At 36.0% G+C, this 12,757-nt stretch overlaps 2 protein-coding genes across 3 annotated transcripts in view; both read right to left on the bottom strand.

Annotated features, from left to right (window-relative positions):
• The window catches only part of LOC107606802 (CMP-sialic acid transporter 4), a 76,270-nt gene that overhangs the window by 12,129 nt on the left and 51,384 nt on the right, over nt 1–12,757 (bottom strand). The window lies entirely within an intron of this gene.
• LOC107609119 (Pentatricopeptide repeat (PPR) superfamily protein) lies at nt 344–5,054 on the bottom strand. 2 transcript variants are annotated; one of them, XM_088493525.1, is made up of 5 exons: nt 4,334–5,054; nt 3,519–3,826; nt 3,098–3,429; nt 2,571–2,739; nt 344–2,374 (listed from the first exon to the last, which is right to left on the bottom strand). In XM_088493525.1, exons 2-5 carry the CDS (start codon nt 3,694–3,696, stop codon nt 582–584), a joined length of 2,472 nt encoding a protein of 823 aa, XP_088349651.1. In that variant the 5' UTR covers nt 3,697–3,826; nt 4,334–5,054; the 3' UTR covers nt 344–581. The 2 variants fall into 2 exon arrangements, with proteins under 2 accessions (XP_088349651.1, XP_088349652.1); XM_088493526.1 differs by having other exon boundaries at nt 3,519–3,812; nt 4,334–4,991.

Raw genomic sequence — 12,757 nt, 5'->3', positions numbered from 1 at the left:
TATGCCTTCTCGTCTCGTGGAACACCTCTGCACCTGAGACTTAGAAAAAAAAAATCCCTTTTAATTATATATTATTGCATATTGATCATATATTTCATAATCGCCATATTTATTTATTCTAATTTCGAGTTGGATCTCCTTTAACCTAGACATAACAAAGCAATACACAGTTTATCTCCAAATATGTTTTAACATAACACACATTGCAATGTTCACAAATAGAGAGTTGAATCCGTAGAATAGTTTCGTTTGGTAAAATCAGACATCCAATTTCTACTCAGGGCATCTATCCAACTTAAGAGAAGTTTGTTCCTGTTAGAGAGAGAACAGAACACCCAACAAGTAATTCAGAATCATGTTAATGATTTGGATAAATTAACATTAATACCCCAAAAGTAGCATTTGGCATTAAGAGTGGTGAGTGGATGCAAATACAAGTATACAACAAAAGTATGCTATCATTAACATCTAGTAGCAGATCGATTGTGAAAATTAAAAACCTTTCTGCATACTCTACTTCTACTGAATATACACTATAATCTAATCTGGTACATCTACAATGTTTGGGCTTACTGAGGCTCCTATTTTGCAGAAGATTCAGAGGAAAGCCAGTAACGCGACGAAGACTCAATATCCCAATCGATGTCTTCACACCCACCTCCACATGCAGTATAAACTGTTGCAAGGATATAATCATCCACCTCAAAGCCTTCTGCTTGCATTCTATACATGAGCTTCAATGCCTCTTGGCAATGCCCATTTCTTGCATAACCTAAGATCATGGCTTTCCAAGAAACTAAATTCCTCTCTGGCATGTTGTCGAAGACTTGCAAGGCATCGGCAACATACCCACATTTTGCATACATGTAGATCAAAGCACTGTTTACAAATACATTAGACAAGGCAGGGGTCTTGCTTGCATAGGAATGAATCAATCTCCCTTGCATTGGCGCTTCTAAATTTGCGCATGCTTTCAGCAGCGACGAGTAAGTGTAGGCGTTTGGAACCACACCTTCCTCCATCATTTCCTGCAAGAACTGTAAGGCCTCAGATTCAAGCCCAAGCTTGGCACACCCAGAGATAATGGCAGTCCATAAGACAACATCCCTAGAAGGCATGTGCTGGAGCACCTTGAAAGCATGAGAGTATTCTTTGCATTTGCAGTAGAACCATACCAATGAGGTTCCTAGGTAAACATTATCGTGGATAACGCTCTTGATTATCTGTGCATGCACTTCTTTTCCGGACAGCAAAGACTTCACTGAGCCACAAGCCATTGTGACACTTGCAATTGTCTTCTTATTAACATGAACCTTTTTCCTCTTCATCAATCGAAACAAACTTAGAGCCTCTTCGCCATACCCCTTTCGAGCATATCCTGATATAATGGATGTCCAAGTAGCTGTGTTTCTAACTCTCATTCTGTCAAAAACTTCTTTAGAATTCACAACTTCACCACACTTTGCATACATATCAATGAGGGAAGTTCCAACAAAAACATCACTCTTACATATTTTCTTTACTATGGCACCATGCAGCTGTGTCCCAAATTTCAATTCTTTATTCTCTCCACAAGCCTTTAGTGCAGCGCACACAGTGTATTCATTAGGAAAGAACCCATCACCAAGCATTTGCGAGAACATCAACAAGGATTCATGCCCAAGCCTTTGTTGGGAACATGCAGTAATCATGGTTGTCCAACATACCACATCTCGCTCAGCCATTCGATCAAATGTTCGAAATGCACTCGACATTTCCCCACATCTTGCATAAAAATGAACTGCTGCACTATCAACAATTAAATTCCTCCAGTTACTTTTCAAGATATGAGCATGAATTTGTTTTCCCAGCTCTAAATCCAATCTTTTACCACACAGATTCATGACGCACACCAGCATATTGCTGTTTGCTTGAACCCCATGTTTAATGGATTCTCGAAACAAATTTAAAGCTTCATCATCCAGGTTATAATTCAAATACCCATCAATAATAGCAGTCCACGTAACTATGTCCCTTCTTGACATTTTATCAAACACTCGACGAGCCCGAGTTAAATTACCCAATCTCAAATAACTACAAATCAAATTATTATCAACATATGTAGCTGACTCTCTAAAACATTTCAATATGATTGCATGTATCCTTCCAACCTCTTCCATGTCATAACAAGACCGCAGCCAACGAGCTACTAACTCTGGACCAAAGCATCGACATCTCACATCCAAAATTTCTATGTTCTGGCTGGAAGCATCACCACGAGATGTGATCATATTTTTAAGGTTGCCCTGTGCATCATCTAGTGCTTCAATGCTTTGAGTTGCAGCATCATATTCTTCTACAGCAGCCAAGCATGTGTTCCAAAGCCTTACGAAATCTTGTTACATAAACATAAATGGCATACAAATACCAGATTACGTATAGAATCAACTTTGACATAACAGCAACCCAATGCAATTGAAAATCGTTAAAAATTTGTCAACTGAATTGATTCTAAAGACTTGAAAAGCACTATCCTTCAAGGGACACTATTAAGAAACAAGAATCGAGGATCCAAAGAAAAGAAGTCTTACTATTTTGCACTTCTGGATTGTCATTGTAAGATTCAACTAATGTATGAAGATGCACAAAGAATTCTCTAGTTAAGTCTTCACGAAAAGTGGAGACAATTTCACTAATTTCCGATGGCTTGTCTTTCATAATTTGAATAAGGTCATTATGTCTCTGGACATCATCATCTATCTATAAAAGAGGAGAGAATATGACAAATTTCAGCATTATAACACCCATCATCAACAAAAGAAGAATGTCATCATATTCTCACAGTAACATAAAAAGTTTTCTACATTACAACATCTTGCTAGTGTTTCTCATTTGTGACACCAATATTATTATAAAACCTTTCTTCCCAAGAGATTAAACTGATAGGAGTAGACACTTATATCTTTTAACACCTCTCACGCAAGATTCTTTCTTTTGGAATTCAGCAAGAATTGAATTCTAGATGCCACAGAAGCTCATGCCATGTCATCAAACCCTCACAACCACAACAATGAGAATAACAAGTGAGAATCATAAAGTAGAATAACAAATGAGAGACCTGTTTAAGATTGTTTGCAAGCCAAAGAAGCCTGTCCTTGGTCCATGGATCATCTTCGTTGCGCGCTCTATCCTGACAGCGCGTAAAGAAGAAGTGCCTAATGCTGTTCCATTTCTTGTTCAGAACCAGCAGCCTCCTCCAATTAGCCAAAGCATGTTTGTGTTCATGTTGGTGTTCATTCTCCTCCACCATGAAATCGTCAATTAATTCATCACAATCTCGAATCAGTTGGCAGTTATGGAAGCGGTCGTCGCTGCCAGTGTCATCCCAATCGTCATCAGAATCATCACAAGAACAAGCAGCAGAAGCAGGGGTATAAGTACAACCTGGCACTGCTTTAATCAAAATAAGGCATCAATTGCTTGCAAGAAACAGCAAAAGAAAGAGTAGAGAGTAAGGAGCTAGTTACTATTACTGTTACCGTTGGCCTTGGTAGTGATAAAAGGTAAGTGCGAAGATGGAGAGAATAACAAGGAGGAGACAGGAGAAGGAAAGTGTGGTAAGGGTTTAAGAGGGAAAGAAGCTTGAGAGGTAGAAGAAGACGGCGGAGGAGGTGGTTGAAGAAGAAGAGTTGGAGAGTGTTGGAGTGCTTTAGCCATTTGGAGGGTAAGAAAGGGATCAGGAACTGAAGTGACTATGAGTATGAGCTGAGCATTACATGTCCACCAGTTCCACCGTCAGTTTCACCAATGTTATCACTTATACTATGATCAAACTGCAAAAATATCACTAAAAATAACAACATTAAATATCAGCACAACAGTGAATCAAAACCAAAAATAGAATAGCAATAAATTACTGAATCAATAACAAGTTAAAAGCAAAAAATAGCAGCAGCCATCAGACCAATAATGCAAGAAAACTTGTTCACCGTACCCTTTGCACCATATTAGAAGGTTCCAAAAACATATTTATTATTCCATCCGTGACAATTTTCATAACAACAGCAGCTATTTATTATCAACCTCATCACACCACCAATTCACCAAAACCACACAACACAAATACCACCAAAATCACAATTGGAGTCTCCACTTTTCAAATTATAAGATTAATAAATTCAAATTAAAATCAATTAGCAGCAGCAATAATAAGAATAAACAATTAACAATAACAATTAATAGTAGCAGCGGCAATAACAATTAACAAATTTAAAAAAATAAAATCAATAGAAGAACCGAGAAAATCAAGAAGCAAAAAATAGCAAGAGGCTGAATCAGAAATAGAAGAACCAACCTGTTATTGATGAGTTGTTGATGCGGACAGAGTGGCGAAGTGCAGGGAGGACGACCGAAAGAGAGGCGGTACGAGGATGACGGCGTGCTGCTGGAGAGCTGGTGCGGCCTGCGCGGAGCCGCCGAGGACGACAGCGTGTTGCTGGGAGAGGACGAGACGTGCTGCGTGGAGCCGTGCTGGGGAGGACGACGGAGAGAGAGACAGGCACTACAAGGAAGGGAGAGGAAGAGGAAAGGGCTGCGGGACGCGAGTCAGGGTTGGTGCTGTTCGATGGCGGAGGCGCGGAGCAGAGGGAGGACGATAGGGGACTGTGACTGTGGGAGAGGGAGAAGAGGGAGACCAAGCACGGCGATGCAGAGACTAGAGAGGGGGATGCAGCAGTGACGCGAGCTCCGCTGGATGAGGACGCGACGGCGACGGCGACGACGAGAGACGCACAGCGGCACAGGAGCAAGGAGACGCGACGACACAGTCAACGGAGATGCACAGGAGACGGGACAAGACGCAGAGGAGACGGCGACGTGGAAGCAACCGTGCGGTGACGGTGGCGGCAGATTTGTGAGTGTGAGAGGGAGGCTCTGCCTCTGAGTGAGCTTCAGAGTTCAGAGAGTGAGAGGGTTTAAAGGCAAACAATGAGGTAGCATATTAGGATGAGCTTGGGGAGTGTTAGCGAGTAAAGACCAACTTATCCATTTTAACATAGGACAAAGCGATTTTTGTCACAAAAAAAAAAAGGACACTTTAATTTTTAATTTTTTTATTTTGGAACAATACAGTTCTTTTATTAAAAATTAATTAGTTTTGTGAAGATTTTATTTGTATTTTGTGGCATTTTTAAATCTCCACAAGCTATTAATAACTTTGTTTTTAAAAAATTCTTTCATTAATAGTGGTTAAGTGAAGAAAAATTATTGACAAAAATGATACCACAAAAAAAAATAATTATAATACAATATCTTTTAAAGAAAAAAATAACATCGAATAAGAAATGAAAGAAAAAAAATTTAATGTTGATAATATTGGTATTGAACTATTGGTAATGATGACGGTAGAGGAGATAATGATGATGATAAAGTATGGTTACAAAATAAAAATAATAGAGGTAGGAGTGATAATAATGAAGATGGAAAAGATAATGGTAGTAGTGGTAGTAATTGATTATATTGTTGAAAAGATTTTTGTAGGAGTTTAAAACCCTCACAAAATACAAATAAAACCCCACAAAACTATTTTTTTATTATTTAATAAATTTTTTAACAGAAAAACCGTATTGTCCCAAAATAAAAAGGTTGAGGGTCGAAGTGTCCTTTTTTTTTTATAAGGATCACTTTGTCCTTCGTGAAAATAGACAAGGACCGAATTGTGTCTTTATTCGAGTATTAGCCCAAGTTGAGATCATATTTTGCTATATCTAGATTTGGGTATTTAAAAATTAAAAGGGATTCTTCTCCACCATGCGAGATGCAACAAGCAAAATATTAAAAATTCAATCTAATTCATCTCGTTGAATACCAAAAGCTAGAGAGAAAATTTAAAAACAAAGGAAAAGTATAGAACCAAGTGTCTAAACCAGTCAAGAATTAAACAACTTAATTAATAATTATTAATTTTAAATTATTTTTTAAATTCAAAATTTGATTAATTGACATTAAGGTCTTTTTGAATCAAAACTTACCTTAATTTATTTTAACTTCTACTCACCATTTACCGCACAAAACTACAAATCCTAATCTCTCTCCCCAATACTCCACGCTGTCGCGGTTTTGTCGTGCCACCGTAGCGCCACCGCTGTACCGTCCTCGCGCGTCATCACTGGTCGTCTATGCATCCTTCTCTGCCACCTTATCTGCCGTTCGCGCAAGAAAGATAGCCATCACGCTTCTGCTTCACCCTCCTCGCGTCCCATCGCGAATCGTCTGTGCAGCACTCTCGCATCATCGCCACTCTCCCGTCGCACCGCCGTCTAATCCGCGCCACTCGCACCCACTCTGCTCACCCGACGCATTCTTGCCGCTCGCGACTCCTCATCCCCATCGCTCGCATCCTCTACTTTTGTAGTTCTATCCACGCTCGCGCCGGTCCCCTCCTTCCTCGCCGATTGCAAGGGCTCTGTAGATAAGATAACACCGCTTGTGTCACTCTTTCTTTGTATAGTTTATTTCTTTTCTACTTAGGGTTCTCCATGCCTTCTTTATTAGATTTTAGTAATCAGGATTTAATTTAGGATAATTCATTTTGCTAAAATTGACTAATCATTATGCATTTGTGAATGAAGGTGGATGTTGGGGAGTTGAAAATAAAAAAATGTCGAAGATGGTAATTGCAAATGTATTGCCTTCTTCCATCAGTGCTTGGTTTAAGGTTATAAATCTAATGCTTTATTATTTATTTTTCATTTAAGACTTATGAGATTCCTAATATGGAACATGTATCAAAGCTATTGCCAAAGAAAGAGGATCTAAGCTTGGTTAATAGAAATAAAAGAATGCTGGGACAACTTTTGGAAATTCTGGAGGTATGTTAAGACTAGTTACTTTGTTTTGCTTTTAGAAGCAATGGAAATAGAATGTTATAATCTACAAGGTCTGAATTTATTGAATACATTTAAGCTTTCTGTTATTGACTTACTTGGTTTCTATTGCTAGTGCTTACAAAGTCTGGATTTACTGAATACATTTAACCTTTGATTTCATAATTATCGATAGTGTTTACTTGGTTTCTATGTTTTTTATAGGTTCTGGGATGTTCCTGATTGAATAATGTCGTAATAGATACAATGCTTAATTGAAATTTTTTTTTTTACAGAATTTTTCAAACTCATGGATGCGGTTGAGAATGAGGATCTTGTATTTATTTTGGAGACAGTTATGGTCAAATTTGGGGAAAGAATGGCACCATATGCATTGGGCTGCTTCTATAAGCATTTATTAGATTTAAATAGCTAGATCATCTTAGGTTGAGTAATAATTGTGTCTTTTATTTTTAAAAGTAGATGTTTCTTTGTATATAATTGTTGATGTTTCTTTGTTTTTATAATTGTCATTATATGGTTGTTTCTTTATTTTTTAGATAGATATTTCTTTGCTTATAGCTGCGTATGTGTCTTTGCTTATGGTTGCAGATGGATGATTGTAGAAAGTCTACTTTAAAATAATTGATGAATTTAAACTGATCGAAGAGGAATTTGAAACAGTTGATGAATCGGATGAAGTGAAAGAGACGTGATCCAAGTGTAGCAACTAGAAAGTTATTCTTTGTTTAGCTAGTTGTATAGTAATGATATACCAGTTTTTTAAACAATGTAGCTTCACCCCCTCTAACAAAATATAAAGTTTTCTAAACGATGTAGCTTCACTTTCCAGGGGCATCCTGAAGAGGCAAAAGCAATATGCAAAAATCTACGTCAGGTGTTTCATTTGTTAAACAAATAGATTTTTTTATACTAAATGGATAATTCTTTTTGTATTACTTTTGGTCATGATTAATTCCTGTATCGACAGTGTTGCAAATTGTATGAATAAGTTGAATGAATATCATGATTCCTTTCATTGCATTTTAGCATGATGACAAATTTATAGTTACTTATGTGGGATAAGATTTTTTGATTTTTCATTCACATGGCTTCTGTTAAAGTAACATCTATTTAGTATGAAAAAGAAACATCCTAATCCTTGACAGAAATAACTTCTACTTAGATATTTGCAAAAATAATTAGGTACCTAACAGAAGTTACTTGTATTTATTCTTTACTGCAAAGATGATTCAATTGATAGTGAATAAAAGTATCACAAAAGAAGAAAAAAATATTGTATTTATCTTGATGCTTGTTTAACAAAATTTAAAGAAGGAAAAAACAACAACAATATTTGGTTATTTGCTTTTTCATGAGCAATCAAAGTGGTTTGACAGCTTTCTTTTTATCTATTGTTTGCTTTATGCGATTATTATACTTGAACTTTGGAGATACAATTTTTATCAAATTAAAACTAAATCCACATACACAACATACTACTTAGTACTACTTACTAATGAACTTATGAGGCAAGTGTTACTTCCATGATTAAATTTATTACCAAGTGATCAGCGTGTATGGCTGTATGCAATAAATGCATAGCCATCTATGTCTATTATATATTAACTATACAAATACTCATAAGTCACACCAATTGAATCAATAAGTACAATATGCGTTCAATTACTTCAAAGTTAATTTCCACCTTAAATGATGATTCATTTCAAAGAATCATCCATTTAGTATAAAAAGAAACATCCATTGTTTAACAAAAAAAACATCTGACGTAGATTTTTGCATATTGCGCTCGATTCTTCAGGATGCTCTTACAAAGTGAAAGCAAAACAAAGCATTTATGGTCAAGGTGTATGCAACAAATTAATAGTCATCTATGTCTATTATATATTAACTATAAAAATGTTATAAGTCACAACAATTGAATCAATAAGTACAACATGGATTCAATTACTTCAAAGTTAATTCCCTTTTTAAATGATGATTCCTTTTAAAAGAATCATCCATTTAGTATAAAAAGAAACGTCTATTTATTTAATAAAAGAAACATGTGACGTAAATTTTTGTATAAACATTCAAGTTTCCTACAAGAAGAAAGATACTAAGTATGACCAAAATAAAATACATCCAATTCTTAAAGTATTAAAGGACAAATAGGTCCCTAACCTTTTGTCCCGCGGACATTTTTGTCCCTGACCATTGAAAAATACTTTTAAGTCCCTGACCTTCACAAAACTTGGACGGATCAGTCCCTCTATCCAAATGCCTCCGTCAGGGACTGATCCGTCCAAATGCCTCCGTTAGGGACTAATCCGTCTAAGTTTTGTGAATGCCAGGGACTTAAAAGTATTTTTCAATGGTCAGGGACAAAAATGTCCACGGGACAAAAGGTCAGGGACCTATTTGTCCTTTTCTCTAATCCAAAATTGTAACTCAAAAAAAATCTCAAAATGTATCAAAAGTGTCTCAAATGGTAACGTCATCACATGTATATATTATGATGGATTCCACTCTTTGCATGATTTTTAGGTGTCCAGACTCAAACCGAACTTAAATCTGGCAAAATTAAACTAACTCTAGTCTAATTTTTATCCCAAACTTGCAAACCACATTAAAAAGAAACCAGTGCATCATGTGCACACATTATCCATCAAAACAGGGTACATTGAACCAATAGTGTAAATATTAGTAGCATCAACCCATTGAACAGAAAAAAGTAGTTCTATAGCAAATTTAAAGAAGTTGACATATCACAAATGAAACATTTGCATTTTCGTTTATAAATATCATCTTTGCCAACGTGTTCAGTTTCTTGCAGCAATTTCATATGATTAAATTCACATCGAACTTCGAATAAATCAAAATTAAGTTAAATCAGAACTAATCTTTAAAAAAAATAACAATCTTATGGTAAAAACAACATCCGTGATCATTCAGTAAGAACCATCCATTCGTAACAAAAACCAACATCCAATAAATTATAATTGAATCATATGCATACTCAACAAAAATAGAAATCCAATTCGCATGACTAAAAACATCCAACAATTAAAATTAGAGACAAATCCATTTATCAATCCACCAAAAATCAGAATATTTTCACACAAGAACATCTAGTATCGCAGAAAACCCTTTTCAATTCCTACAATCAAAACTCTAATTTTAGATAGAAGTAACATCCAAAAATTCAAAATTCATATTATATGAATGTATCATTATATGCAAAGGATCTGGTACAAAATCAACTTACAACCACTTTACTCATATCAAAATCAATCAAGTAACACCCATGAATAAATACTTACCGAGAGTACTTTCCGGTGAGACTTCACAGCGCGACCTGGAGGAGTTCGACGTGGTGCTCATGGGGACAGAACACGGGAGGCAACGTCGAGTAAACCGGCTGAGAAGAGGAGGCTTCAATGGCACGACGACGACGACATGCAGCAGTAGCAGCAGTCTCGGGTGAGCTTCTGATGCCCCGTGGTTGCTCGCGCGTGGGCAGGACAGAGGAGTTGCAACGGTCTGGCGCGAACTTCTGACCCCTACGGTTGCTCGCACGTGGATGGGACGGAGGCACTGTGACAGTCTGGGGCGAGCTTCTGACGGCTCGATTTCTCGCATGTGGATGGGACGTAGTTGCTGCGGCCCTAGACTCCGAGTAGGAAATGCGTACGACGAACGTGGGGGGATGCACTGCCATTGGGGGATTTTGGATGCTGTTGTAGTGAAACGGTGAAAGGTGGGGGTTAACTAGGGTTAATTTAGTTCACTGGGTGTAAATTGGAATGTTGCTTCTTGCTTGCATTGTATGGTGAAATGGGTTTTGGGGTCCAGCCCGATAGGAGTTGGCTGGACCCCCTCTTGGTTCCCTAGCGGAATTGAAAAACAAAATAATGCTTCTCACTCCCTTGGCTAAACTAACACTGGGTAATAAAGACACATAATGAAAAATAGAGACCAAGAGCAGGGACAGATCTAAGAATTCGATAAAGAAGGGATCGAAAATTAAAGAGAAAGTAAGGTAAACAATGTAAATATTGAATAACGTGAACAACGATTTAAAAAAGAAGATTAAATTAATTATTAAAATCAGATTCTCAATTTATTAGAATAATCAATTTTTGAATTAAATTATTAGAGTTAGGCAACATAACCTCATCCATCACATCACGTTCCCATTTTATCTCAACCCTCCTCCCCCTCCTCCAACTAGTTTTTTCCTTCCACCACGCTGTGACGAAAATGGCATCGTAGCTTCAACCACTGATTCCTCCATCACCAGTTGAACCTTCATCATTACTGTGAGACCTACTTTCACTATCACTATGGCTTGAACTGCTGAGACTTGCTGCAGTGAAAGCTTTGCGCTTTGGTCGAGTAAAATGCTAGGAGCCTGAAACTCTTGATGCCTCCCTCAATCTGCGGTGAGCTTCTAAATCTTGCTGCTTCAATCTCTTAGCACGTAATTCATTCAATGCATCATTCTTGGGTGTCCTGTCAGCAGATCTGGCTGCTGCTTGTATTCGCGACGATGACAACGGTGGAGATTGCTTTCTAGGAACGGTTATCTTTCCTTTAATACCACGCTTGGATGCTATCTTCCCTAATAAATTCTTGTCATCCTTTTTGGTGGCCCTATCTAATAAGATCATCTCTCTTTGAAGTTCAGTCATCTCAGAAAGCTTGCATCTATTATCTTCAATGTTGGATGGTTATTTTAGTAGGTATGCAGATGTCTATTTTAATTCTTATGTGGATGGTTATTTGATTGGAATGAGTTTAGTTAGATACAATTAAAATATGATGGATGTTCAATTCATTGGGTATGCAGATGATTATTTTTATTCTTAACTGGATGGTTATTCTTAAGTACTGATGAGGGTTCTTGTTGACGAACCAGTGGCGGTGAGGATGATCCTGGCAATGACGACGGGGGCTGGTTGGCGACCAAGTGACGGCATGAAGAACCCAGGAGGTGATGATGATGTCCGGTGAGGGAGAGAATGATGCTGGCGAAAGGGGTTGGTTGGTGAGGCGGCGACGATAGAGAATTTGGGGGAGAACCCGGTGCTTTGGTAAATTAGGGTATAATGGATGGTTAAAATTTTTAAATTACTGAATGGAGTTTTTTGGTTGGGTAATTTGGGTGGAGTGTTTTTTTTTAACTTCATTGGGCCAAATTTTTAATCCGTTGTTCATGTTGTTTAGATTCTCCGTTGTCTACTTAGCAGAGGCAAAAATTAAAATATTGTATAATTAAATATAATATTATATGTTTAGTAATATATATAATTATGATTAATATTTTTTAATTAATAAAATACTAATAAGTGTTTGTTATATAAAAAGGTTATCTTGAATTTTATAATTTTTTAATTTTAGATTCGATAAATATAAAAGTTATTTATTTTTTAGTTAGTTTATTTTATTGAGTATTATTGTGACAGTAAATTATATTTTTATGCTTTATATTATAAAAAAAATATACTATAAAATAATATAAATAAATTATTCTAATAAATTTTTTATATGTATTTAAAATATATTCGTGAATAAAATATATAAAATATAATCGTTTTAATAAATTTATTTAATATGTTATATTTTTAATATCATAAAAAATAAATAAATTTTAAAATAATTTACTTTCATGTATGTAATATAATATATAAAAAATTTTTAACTATTAAAATATTAAAATATTTTTATATGATAATAGGTGTGAAAATTAAGAAGAAAAATATTTAAAAAGAGAAAAAAATTTAAAAATCTATTTAATCAAAAAGTGATTGACAATAATATCTTTCTCAATTTAAAAATTGTTACTTACTTTTGAGTTTAATAATTTTATTATTATATAAGATAATTACTTACTCTATTTTTCAAATAAAATT

The sequence above is a fragment of the Arachis ipaensis genome, chromosome B7 (genome assembly GCF_059453495.1).
Source record: "Arachis ipaensis isolate K30076 ecotype BB chromosome B7, ASM5945349v1, whole genome shotgun sequence".
NCBI lineage: Eukaryota > Viridiplantae > Streptophyta > Magnoliopsida > Fabales > Fabaceae > Arachis > Arachis ipaensis.
The sequence above is the reverse complement of the archived record's forward strand: the minus strand, read 5'-3'. Positions and strand labels throughout refer to the sequence as shown.